Consider the following 12262-nt stretch of genomic DNA (forward strand, 5'->3'; position numbering starts at 1 on the left):
ACAAAACCATGTCTTCATTATTAGGCGAAAGTAACAGGTGCATGATAGTACGAAGCTCTCCAAAGTTATTTTGGAACGGAGTCCCAGATAAGATAATTCGCTTTTTGGTACAAAGTTCAGCAAGAGCCTTCCAAATATCGTTATTTGGAAGGCCTTTGCTGAAATTCATACAAAAAGGCAAATTATCCTATCCGGGACACCATTCCAAAATAACTTTGGAGGACTTCGTCATGCCCTGGTTACTTCCGGCTAATGATGAAGCCATGGATTTCTTCAATACTTTGACACTAGGAAACCTCTCTCGACCCCTCGGCGATCCTCGACCCCTCGAACCCTCCACGACCCTGGACCCCTCGACCCCTCGAACCCTCGACGACCCTAGGCCCCCTCTCGACCCCCTCATGTTGAAGTTATCGGGTAGGGGGTATATCGACAACGACATACCCAATACATGCATACATACATACATATCACATGCATCCATACATATATGAACAAAATTAATATCAACTAATTAACAACCTAAATTAAAAAACTAATACATATAGGAAGAAGAAGAAAAAAGAAGAGAAGAAAGAATAGAGGAGAAGACTTTCTCTTCTTCCTCTCCTCTTCTTCTCCCTCTTCTTCTCCCTCTTCTTCCCCTTCTTCCCTCGACCCCCTAAACTAGTTCTCAACCCTCGACCCCCTAAACTAGTTCTCGACCCCCCCTCATGTCGAAGTTATCAGGGAAGGGGTATATCGACCCCCCCCCCTCATGTCGAAGTTATCGGGGAGGGTTATATCGACCCCCCTCCTGTCGAAGTTAACGGGGAGGGGGTATATCGACAATGACATGCATACATGGAAAAAAATGCTATCCATCTATACATACATAGCCACATACATATATACATGGAAATAATGCTATGAAAAAAAATATGAACAAAAAAATGCTATGAACAAAAAAAAATACACATAAACAAAAAAAAATACATATATGAACAAAAAATGCTCTGAACAAAAAAAATAATACACATATATGAACATCTATACATACATATAGCCACATACATATATACATTATATATACGTACAAAAAATGAAAAAAATGATAAACAGGTGGCGGTGGCTCACAACAGCGAGGTTGACTGGCGAGGGCGACGGCGAGGGCGGCGAGGGCTCGGGGGCGGTGCGGGCTCGAGGAGCGGGCGGCGGTGGCGACGAGGAGCGGGCGGTGACGGCGACGGCGACCTCGGGGCGGCGACGGCGAGCACGGGCAGCCTGGCGGCGTCATCGGGGCGGGATCGAAGAAACTGAATCAAAATTTTCATAAGTGTGGCTCAACCGGGACTAAAGGGGGGCATTGGTCACGGTTTGTGCCACGAACCGTGACCAATGGCCCCCTTTGGTCCCGGTTGGTGCCACCAACCGGGACCAAAGGCCTTGTGCGGCTGCTGCGTCGAAAGTTTAGTCCCACCTCGCTAGTTGAGAGGGGTGCGCAGTGGTTTATAAGCCCCACTGCCGCACCCCTCTCGAGCTCCTCTCCATTGCAGGCTTACGGGCCTAATTGTCACTGCTATGCCTGTGGGCCTACTGGGCCTCCTGCGGGCCTGAATCCTGGCCCTTGGATGGGTTTCTAGTCGTATTCAGGCCGTGGGGGCCCAGTAGGTGGCATTTTTTTGTTTTTTTGTTGCTTTATTTTTTTTTGTTTTTTGCTTTATTTTTTAATTCTTTATGCTTTTAGTTTTAGAAAAATTATAAACTTTTTGTTAATGCCATTAGTTTTCAAATTTGAAAACACTTTTTTTGTTTTTTGTTTTCTTTGTTGCTTTATTTATTTTATTTTGTTTCTACTTACAACAAAATACTTATTGTTGCTATTTTTTTCCAGTTTTTTGTTTTGTTTTCTGCATTATTTATTTTCTTTTGTTTTTTGTTTTATTTTTTTATTCTTTTTGCTTTTAGTTTTAGAAAAATTATAAACTTTCTGTTAGTGCCATTAGTTTTCAAATTTGAAAACACTTTTTTTAGCTTTTTTGTTTTCTTTGTTGCTTTATTTATTTTATTTTGTGATTAACTTTACTATAAAAATAGTTTTTTCTTGTTTTTTTGATTTGTTTTTTGCATTATTTATTTTCTTTTGTTTTTTTGCTTTAATTTTTAATTCTGTTTGCTTTTTGGTTAGCAAAATTATAAACTTTCTGTTAGTGCCATTAGTTTTAGAAAAATTATAAACTTTCTGTTAGTGCCATTAGTTTTCAAATTTGAATAGTTAAATTTTGAATTCTTTGAAAATTGTTTGAATCACAAGTTTGTGATTAACTTACTAAAAATGAGAATAGATGCGCTTATAGAGAAAATTCAACCTAAATTCCTAGTAAATTTCTATGAATTTCAGAGAAATTCACTATGAATTTAGGTTAAACTTTTCTCTATTAAGGCATCTATTTTCACTTTGAGAAGAGCTCAACAAGGCAGAGAGGGAAGGACTTATAAACCGGTGTGAGCCCCCTTCGGTTGGCGAGGTGGGACTAAACTCTGCTCGCAACAAGGACCAACCCTTTAGTCCCGGTTTGTGGCACAAACCGGGACTAATGGTCATGGGCCAGGGGCGAGGAGTAAAATTATAAATTTTTTGTTAGTGCCATTAGTTTTAGAAAGTTGAAAGTTGGCATGGGGCAGGGACTAATGGTCATGGTATTACGAGGGCCGAATCATAGACAGGACGAGGGCCGACGGGGGCGGATACCAAAACCATTGCACTATATAAGATGCAATAATAAAAGTAAGAAAATAATACAAGTATCTATGTAAACATACAAGTAAGAATAGTTTTCCTTTCAGAAAGAAGATAAAACAAGAGGCTCACCACGGTGGTGCCGGCGATGAGCTCGACGCGGGTGATCGACGGCGGTGAAGACGGGGACGGGGCGTGACGGACCACTAAACCTAGACAAATATTATGGAAAATGGAGCTTGGAGGTCGAGCTTGGAGAGGAGAAAGCTTAAGTAGTGTGGCTCGGGCATTTCATCGAACACCTTGTGTGCATAGGAGGTGAGCTAGAGCACCACCAAGCCCTCTCCCCTCCGGCCAGAGAAAAACAGAGCACTGAGGTGCTCTGCTCGCGAGCGAGGGGTATATATAGGCACCTCATTGGTCCTGGTTGATGACATGAGCCGGGACTGAAGGGGAGCCTTTGGTCCCGGTTCAAGCCACCAACCGGGACCAATGGTGGTGGGCCAGGAACGAGGCCCATTGGTCCCGGTTCATCCCACCAACCGGGACCAAAAGGTTCAGATGAACCGGGACCAATGGCCCACGTGGCCCGGCCGGCCCCCTGGGCTCACGAACCGGGACCAATGCCCACATTGGTCCCGGTTCTGGACTGAACCGGGACTAATGGGCTGACCCGGCCTGAAACAAAGCCCTATTTTCTACTAATGAGGTATGGAAGGCCATAGAAAGTTTACCATCTCTGATAGCAGTTGGACCATCGGCAAAGAGAGCAACAACAGCAAGAGTCATGGCCACGTCAGGCATTTTGTTCATGTTGACATCGACAGCCTTTAAGTGTTTCCTTCCAAAGGGCTGACGCGGTGGGCCAGTAACAGTTACACTAGTGTCAGTCCATGTAACCTTAGCTCCCATCATTTCAAGTACCTCAGCGAATTTCACATCACCCTGCAATATTACACATCGTTAGGGAGGAGAATGACAGCACATGGAAGCCACTTACAGAATACAGCAGTTTGAGAGATTCAGCTACGAATATCCACTTAAAGCATGTTTGGTTGAAAATGGTATACATTCAATAATGTAATATGTCAAGTATGCTCAACCAAAAGGGTAAAATTGGATAGTAGAATTTTACCTGCAAACTGGTGGTGCCGCAACCTTCAACAGTCACAGTCCCTCCGGTGATGGCAGCACCAGCCAAGAAATAGCTCGCACTTGAGGCATCACCTTCAACATAGGCATTTCCAGGGGACCTGTCGATTCCAGAGAATGGATGGCTCGTTTACGAAATAGTTACTGCAATTTTTATGAAGTTCGAACTAACAGTTTCCAAGTACATAATTAAGAGTATGTTCAGTAAAAGCATGGATTTGTATCCTGATGGGCCATATGGCAGCAAGGGCATAAGATAAGAAGGGCCAAAAGAAGCAAAATCAAGAATCATCTGCATAGATGCTCATTGCCAAACAACTGCTGATATTCTCTATTTTCAGTCCAATTTTAAGATGGATGATACTTCTGGTGTGATCAAGTCTATGTCCAGAAAACAGAACTGTGCAATGCATTGTAGGTAGCAGGGTCTTCAGAGCTACTGAGCAGTCGACAGATTTTGTACAATATTACTCCCTCTATTTTTATATACAAGACCACAATAAAAATTACAATATACAACTATACAAGGCCACAAACACTAATCGAGACAAAATTAATGGTGTTTGCCTCGTACTAGCAAAGAAGGACATTCATTATCCCTTGCATGCATGTGAGTGTGAGAAGGTTGTCTTGTATGCGACCTCATTAATCAACCAAAAGGAGTGAGAGCATTGGCTTGTTGTAGGTGGGACAGAAAAATATGCATTAATAAACACGACAAACAAGGAGACAACCTAGCTTGCAATATTGACTTAAGCACACATTTACTTTTGCTTTGGTACCTGTAATATGTGTTTGTGGCCTTGTATACAAAAATGAAGGGGTATCTCCTAGTTTATCAATAATTCAAATGGGGTGTGTCTATAAATATTTGGGTAGACTGAAAATTAGAATCATTTCTTAGTACTCCACTATTAGAAGAAGTAGAACAATGTATAACTTGTATTTTTGTCCGAAAATATTGTGTAGAACCATGGTCTACCCAAACCTATGCTCGGTACCGCTCATTTCCTGATACTTATTATGGGGATTTGTGCATGGCGGGTAAGATAAACTATGGCAAAAACCATTAAGAAAAGATTAAGAGGTCTATAGTTCTAAGTAAACCTACTGGATGCCTACGCCATATGTAATAAAATAAGCATGTTGCTTTGGATGTGGCGAATGTTGTCTCACACCAACACTGTTCATATTATTTTATTTCCTTTGTTATGTATGCCAGATATGGTCCCACGACTTGCTCATGCAATGCCCTGTGCGTCTCATGCTCCACATTTTAGTGATTTCCCGTATAGAACAAGAGTAGATGAGGCTAGTTTGTTTTAATTTTTTTGTTGCATGGTGGATGTAGTTGGGGTCTGATTCTGTTGTATGCTTTACTTATAAGCTGTGAAACTTAACCACGTATGTGGATGCGGCGTACCTTTTTTAAGATGAGCAGTGCCTAGCATAGCTTTACACTGTGTCAGTATATACTTGCATTTTCAAACATTTTTTAGGCTGTAAAACCTTATTGAGCATTTCAAATTGTTCTGTGCAGTCTTTATAGATATAAAAGAATGTATGCGGTGTGTCGGTACAGATTTACAACAGTAGATACCCTTGAAGAAAAATTATTCTTTGTATGAAGTGAAATACTGGAGAGCTTGAGCGTCTGTTTTAGATTTTAATTTATTAGAAATGTCAGGACTCCGTTTCATATAAAATGTCAGGACAGAACTCTGATTTTCATGAGATCTTTTAAAAATGTGCTACAGTGCTTAGGGGCGTGTGCCAGCCCATCTCGTTTGAAATAAAAATGACACTGTGCAGGCCTACTACAACATTGATAAGTATACCATGGTTAACGGGGCTTTAGAAAGGTTAGAGCTAACTAATAAATTTGAATTCAACCAGGGAACATATCCACATGTAAAGCAGTAGTGCATCGTACGGCGCCCAACATGGGTTCAGCCGGACCATGGTTCTGAAACACTCCCCTCTATTTTTGTCCTCCCTTAATGTAGAATCTGTCCCCCCAACTATCAGAATGCTCCGCGGTCATGCCAAAACGCTCCATCAGTTTCAATGTCATTTCAATGTAAGGAACGGAGATCAGTTTATCAATAATTTCAATCTCGACATCCCCAAGAGCCAAAGGAGCAGCCATCGGTAAGGAACTCAAGTATTGACTGCTGATGGAACCAGAGAGCTTAACCTGTGAAAATATTCCATCTTTAGCGCCAATCTCTGATAGATCACGCAATACTCACATGCTGAAATTATTCAATGTTGATTGGTTCTTAAAATTTTGTGCGTGGTGTGAGATAGCATTGCATCGTACTAGCCATGATAATAATTTCTCAATGCAAGAACGTATAGAAGAATCTGAGGCACGGATGCGCCGAGAGCAAGAACGTCAGTCTTCCTTTGAAGAAGATGATCTTCCTCTTTTGAATTATATGAATAACATAAATGAATCCTCACTTGCATTAAGTTTATGAGTGAAGAGGTACACTTTCCCTCTGCTCCGATCAAAAGAAAATAATTTGATTTGTTTCCCACTCCCTCGAGGGAATTCATACATTTGATGAGGACCCTACAATGGTACAATAGTAAGGATGGCAATTTTATCCATGGACATGGATACCCATGGATATCCAACCCGAATGGATAGGGTTTGGATATGCTTTTGCGCCCATGGACAGCGCCAAACCCGACCCGATTACTCATGGATAGGGTATGGACATAATCTTGTACCCATGGATATATCCAAACCCGGCCCGATCCGTCTGACTTCATGAGCAATATTCTGCTACCCCTACCCCATAGTCACATGTCCCACTATAATTTTATCTTTTATCTAAAACATCCAAAAGAAATTACACAATCCCCACTCCAACGCACCTTCTCATCCTAGTATCTACACTAATTAAATGACTTGTCGTTGAGAATCAGTGCCATCTCCTTGAGTTACTCCTCTCATAGCCCTAGAGGTGGCCGCCGCTGCCAGCCGCTACCCCCACGTAAGGTGGATCACTGCAGCAGCCACAACTGGCCTGCGACAACCTAGCTCCATATCTCCTTGACCCCTCTGTCTTTGCTTTTCCACACACGCATTGATGCATGGCCGCAGCAGTGGGACAAATGCAAGGGCTATGACTACACGGCAGGGAGTGAGCACGCCAATGCAGAGTGCACATTGTGCAATGAGTTATGTCTTATGTATAGGTCTTGAGAGGACCTGAAGGATATCCAATGGGTATGGATATCCATCGGATTTGGACATGGTCACAATTTTTCGCCCATGGATTTTTTCATGGATATGGATATGGATTTAATATTGCTCAACCCGGTCCAAACCCGACCCATCTCCATCCTTATACAACACATCAATCCATTCAAATCAATGAAACCATATTAGGGTGATTTCTCCTCGTGATTGGAGTAAACCATTGGGGTGACTTTGTGTGTTGGTGCCGTCCACGGAAGCCATGCTATGTGGTTTCCCAACGTACCGGATTTTGTAGCATGTTTGATGACCGATGATTTAGCCGCGGAGGCGTGCACCCAGTGAGAGTTTGTGAGCCGATGAATCTATGATTTACAACGCATAAAGGTGAAGATCGCAAATGAAATCTCACTGGAGAAGCGTAACCCATGTGCTAAAATAGTACTGAAAGCACACAAAAGAAATGCAATGCGGTGGGCCAATGTGGCACCTTCGTGTCATCATACCTCAACTAATAAATAGCAGTATCTCCCATGCCTCTCTGACTCCAATTCTAGTTTCCTCTAGCAACGATGGGCGGAGATCAACCTCTCTCATGCCTCTCAGTTTCAGTTCCAGTTTCCTCTAGCAACTGAGAGATCGTCCATATATCTGGATAGTGGAAAGCATCTGTTCTGAATTGTGTAGGCTTGAAAGGCACCAGGAACGATTTTATGGTGGTGAGGCAGAGTCAGTTAACCAATTTCCTTCTCTCACCTCACCTGGTAGAGGAGATGGCGGTCGTCCCGAACAGGAAGATACCTTTGCGGGCCAGCAATCGCGAGAGGCAAATACAATCCCCACGGGATGGAGAAGTGACACTCTCTGACCCAAGATATGCACATCCCGACATGGGACCGAGATTCTGCGATTTCGAGCATGAAATCTCAAAGTCATTGACGGCCTGTGTACGGGATTTGGGTTTGACGGGGAGGGCACGGGGACAAAATTAGCTTGCAGAGATGGACTTTTTGCAAACTGTGCGTGCAGAGCATCCCACCCGAATCTGGACCATCAATCTACCATCTTATGGTACAGATCCATTTTTTCTATTTTTGCATCACAGGCTCAGATTCTATAGTACTTGCTCCCCAACCCAACGACACCGCACATCCATCTTCTATGCCGGTGGCATGCTCTCCCACCGTCGGATCTCACGTTGAGATCCGTACCTGAATTGTTTCATTTAGGCTCGGTATTACCTTTCAAGCATTCAGTTGTGTGCGAGGGGATGCTTCCTCCTTTCCTATACTACTAGCTTGCATGCCCAAGATCCTCCGCGAGCAGCAGCATGACATCTAGATCATAATTTATTTCTTATTCAAAAAACGAATACAGTGTGCAATACATTTCATTTTACCTCGCGCACTACAAAACTAATATTACAGACTCATACACCATCTCGCGAGAAGACGAAAAAGACAAAAATTCCAGACCATGGACAGGCTACAAAAGTACAAGCGCAATTCGCCATAGATTCTCCAATCTAGTTCTTGACGAAGGTGCTTAGCACGTCGAAGTAGTTGGGGAAGGTCTTTCGGGTGCATCCAGGGTCCCTGATGGTGACTGGCACCTCAGCACAGGCCGCCAGGGAGAAGGCCATCGCCATCCGGTGGTCATCGTAGGTGTCGATCGCCGTGATGTTCAGCTTCTCCGGCGGCGTGATGATGCAGTAGTCCGGGCCTTCCTCCACCGTTGCTCCCAGCTATAGGGCACAGGACACAGGAGAGGTAAGCACATGGGGTGCAACAGGAGGCTGAGATATAAGAACAAGAGACATGTGTATTATTACCTTCGTCAGCTCGGTCCGGATCGCGACCATTCTTTCAGTTTCCTTCACTCTCCAGGAGGCAACTGCAGAAGAGTGATTCCAAAACAAGTGTCAGGACCAAAACATGTAAAACAAAATCAACAGCAACACATAACAGGGTGATTTCAAGTCCTTTGTCCTCTCCCTGATGCTAACAGAGTAATCGCTACGCACATGATAGGTATGGGAGGCCATAGAAAGTATACCATCTCTGATAGCGGTTGGACCATCGGCAAACAGGGCAACAACGGCTAGAGTCATCGCGACATCTGGCATTTTGTTCATGTTGACATCAACAGCTTTTAGGTGTTTCCTTCCAAATGGCTGACGCGGTGGGCCAGTAACAGTTACACTAGTGTCAGTCCATGTGACCTTTGCTCCCATCATTTCAAGTACCTCAGCAAATTTCACATCACCCTGCAAGATTAACCTTAGTAAGGGAGAATGACAGCATAAGACAGTATGCTCAACCAAAAGGGTGAAAATGGATAGTACAATTTTACCTGCAAACTGGTGGTGCCGCAACCTTCGACAGTCACAGTCCCTCCGGTGATGGCAGCACCAGCCAAGAAATAGCTCGCACTTGAGGCATCACCTTCGACATAGGCATTTCCAGGGGACCTGTCGATTCCAGAATAATGGATGGCTCGTTTAGGAAATGGTTACTGCAACTTTTATGAAGTTTGGACTAACAGTTTCCGAGTACATAAGAGGAGTATGTTCAGTAAAAGCGTAGATGTGACATATAGCAGCAAGGGCATAACTTAGAAAGGGCCAAAAGAAGCAAAATCAAGAATCATCTGCATAGATGCTCATCGCAAAATATTCTCTATTTTCATTCCATTTTTAAGATGGATTATACTTCTGGTGTGATCAAGTCTATGTACCAGAAAACGTAACTGTACAATTCATTGTAAGCAGTGGGGCCGATTGCCTAGGCAGTAGGCACTGGTTTCATAGTACAGTGCACCTTCATAGCTATTGAGCAATCAATAGTTTTAGTAAAACATTTATTTCCTAGTTTACCCATAATTCAATGGGGTTGCGTCTATAAATATTTGGCAAACTGAAAACTGATATCTTTCATTAGTACTCCACTATTAGAAGAAATGAAACAATTAAAAGTTTATTAGAAGAAGTAGGAAAATGTAGAACTTGCTTGTATTTTTGTCCTCCCTTAATGTAGAATCTGTCCCAACTATCAGAATGCTCCGCAGTCACACCAAAACGCTCCATCAATTTCAATGTCATTTCAACATAAGGAACGGAGATCAGTTTATCAATGATTTCAATCTCGACATCCTCAAGAGCCAAAGGAGCAGCCATCAGCAAGGAACTCAGGTATTGACTGCTAATGGAACCAGAGAGCTTAACCTGTGAAATTATTCAATCTTTAGCACCAAGCTATCATAGATCATGCAATACTCACATATTGAAATTATTAAATGTTGATTGGTTCTTAAAATTTATTGCGCGGTCTAAGGTTGCATTACATCGTACTAGCCATAATAATAACTTCTCTGACAGAGAACAGAAGTGTGCACAAAGTAGATAACATGCAAGTTGATGAGTAGCTAACCTTGCCACCAGGTAGACCTCCTTTGCCGTTGATACGGACAGGTGGGCAGTTTGTGCCAAGGAAACAATCGACATCTGCGCCGAGTTGTTGCAAACCTACAACTAAGTCACCAATAGGTCGCTCCCTCATTCTTGGTACGCCATCAAGCACATAACTGAAGTTTTTTTTTAATAAAAGAAACGATCAGTCTCCAAACATACCCATGGATCTCATACTTATTTCCACTAGGATAAAGAAAACATACGTTGCATTTCCACCAGCAGCTACTACAGCTGCCGTCAGTGGCCGCATTGCAGTTCCAGCATTACCCAAGAAGAGCTTTACTTCCTCTTTGGCGTCCTTTTCGACTGGGAACCTGCCGCCACAGCCAACAACCACAGCTCTTTTTGCAACTTTATCTGCTTCCACGGAGAGTCCAAGGGCTTCCAGGGCCTCAAGCATGTAGTGGACATCCTCACTGTTCAACAGGTTATCCACCACCGTTGTTCCCTAATGACCAGAAACAAGCTACGGATCAGCTGGAGATGACAGTGAAGTAAACCAGCTCCAATTTCTCATCTTACTATAAATAAGTAAGAGAACAGGACATGCTGCAATATTGCTTTCTGATCAGTGGAAACATATAAAGCCTGGAGGATCCTAGATTTAGTACCTATATAGCTCATGAAAACTAATGCCACGAATAGCAATTCAACGATTTCTCGTGTAAAATAGTATCGGCTTTTGTGGTCACACCGTCTCACAAAATGTGAATAGACCTTAGGTTGCATCATTTTAAATGCAGATACATGAATAAGAGTTCATAACAGCATTACAACATGCTACTTTTCATAAAGGAGCCATCAGAACAATTTGGTAGCCTAAATTAGAGGAGGGTCTCCTGGTCATTCTGATGCATCGATATCTTGATCCAAATACAAGCTACACAATACAATGATCTGGTAAGCAAACGCATGAATTGGCTACCAAACAACCTGCCCTCGTTAACCTATGGTCGGATCGACTGGAGTTAAAATCCCCATGATCTCGCGAGCACCTAGCTAGCATGGCAGGGTGCGTCAGCTAAACCCCCTAGAATCCCATCTCTGCACCCAATTCGCATCACCCAAAGGAAGAGCGGGAGGAGGGGGGAGTCACCTCGGAGAGGGCGGAGAGGAGGAGGATCCGGTTGGAGAGCGACTTGGAGCCGGGCAGCTGCACGGCGCCGGAGATCTCGCGGATGGGCTGCAGCACGACCTCCTCGGCGCCCGCGGGCGCCGCGGGGGCCGCCACGGACGTCGCGCGCGCCGCCGCGCCGCGGGGCCCCCACAGCCGCACCGCCCCGCGGTGGGCCGCGCGGGCCGCCGGCATCCGCAGCCGGCGCGGGTGGGCCGGGGCGGCGGCGGCGGCGCGGTCGAGCGACACCGCGCTGGAGGACGCGGACGCGGCCACGGTCGCCGCGGCAGCCATCGCCATTGCCTGTGCCGCCGCGGTTGGTGGGACTGGAGGAGGGCGTCTGGTGGGATTGGGCGGGCGGGCGGGCGGGTTGGTGGGCTGGAGACGGGGGGAGGGACGAAGGTAGGAAGGAAGAGAGAAATAGGGGGGAGGTCGGGGCGAGGTGGTGGTAAGTGAGGACGGGGCAACGCCACCAACCCCTACACACGTTGCAGTTTCATTCGCAAATCTTTAACATATGACCGTCTTAGTCGTACTGCCATGGGCTATACCGATATACCGTGCACTCAACATACTTTGTTAAAAGAGTCAATTACA

The 12262-nt window shown here is 44.4% G+C and overlaps 2 protein-coding genes across 2 annotated transcripts; both read right to left on the reverse strand.

Annotated features, from left to right (window-relative positions):
* Window positions 1-3364: 3364 nt before the first annotated feature.
* LOC125520104 (3-phosphoshikimate 1-carboxyvinyltransferase 2-like) lies at window positions 3365-4861 on the reverse strand. Its single transcript, XM_048684927.1, has 3 exons — window positions 4812-4861; window positions 3855-3972; window positions 3365-3664 (listed from the first exon to the last, which is right to left on the reverse strand). Exons 1-3 carry the CDS (start codon window positions 4844-4846, stop codon window positions 3380-3382), a joined length of 438 nt encoding a protein of 145 aa, XP_048540884.1. The 5' UTR covers window positions 4847-4861; the 3' UTR covers window positions 3365-3379.
* Window positions 4862-8413: 3552 nt separating this feature from the next.
* On the reverse strand, window positions 8414-12029 carry LOC125520103 (3-phosphoshikimate 1-carboxyvinyltransferase 2-like). Its single transcript, XM_048684926.1, has 8 exons — window positions 11648-12029; window positions 10755-10999; window positions 10511-10664; window positions 10091-10305; window positions 9435-9552; window positions 9138-9348; window positions 8914-8975; window positions 8414-8826 (listed from the first exon to the last, which is right to left on the reverse strand). The coding sequence occupies exons 1-8, from the start codon at window positions 11963-11965 to the stop codon at window positions 8608-8610; spliced, it is 1542 nt and encodes a 513-aa protein (XP_048540883.1). The 5' UTR covers window positions 11966-12029; the 3' UTR covers window positions 8414-8607.
* Between the last annotated feature and the right edge of the window lie 233 nt (window positions 12030-12262).

This window comes from Triticum urartu, chromosome 7, assembly GCF_003073215.2.
Source record: "Triticum urartu cultivar G1812 chromosome 7, Tu2.1, whole genome shotgun sequence".
Classification (NCBI taxonomy): domain Eukaryota; kingdom Viridiplantae; phylum Streptophyta; class Magnoliopsida; order Poales; family Poaceae; genus Triticum; species Triticum urartu.

Bases quoted from the DNA above. Each gene is read 5' to 3' on its own strand.
- LOC125520104 (XM_048684927.1), bottom strand. From the start codon at position 4,846: ATGGTTCTACACAATATTTTCGGACAAAAATACAA. The intron at 3,973-4,811 runs GTTATACATTGT...TGGAATCGACAG, and splicing joins ATTTTCGGACAAAAATACAA to GTCCCCTGGAAATGCCTATG. The intron at 3,665-3,854 runs GTAAAATTCTAC...GTAATATTGCAG, and splicing joins GCGGCACCACCAGTTTGCAG to GGTGATGTGAAATTCGCTGA.
- LOC125520103 (XM_048684926.1), bottom strand. From the start codon at position 11,965: ATGGCGATGGCTGCCGCGGCGACCGTGGCCGCGTCCGCGTCCTCCAGC. The intron at 10,306-10,510 runs GTTAGCTACTCA...ATAATTTCACAG, and splicing joins GAGGTCTACCTGGTGGCAAG to GTTAAGCTCTCTGGTTCCAT. The intron at 8,976-9,137 runs GTATACTTTCTA...ACTCTTCTGCAG, and splicing joins TCCAACCGCTATCAGAGATG to TTGCCTCCTGGAGAGTGAAG.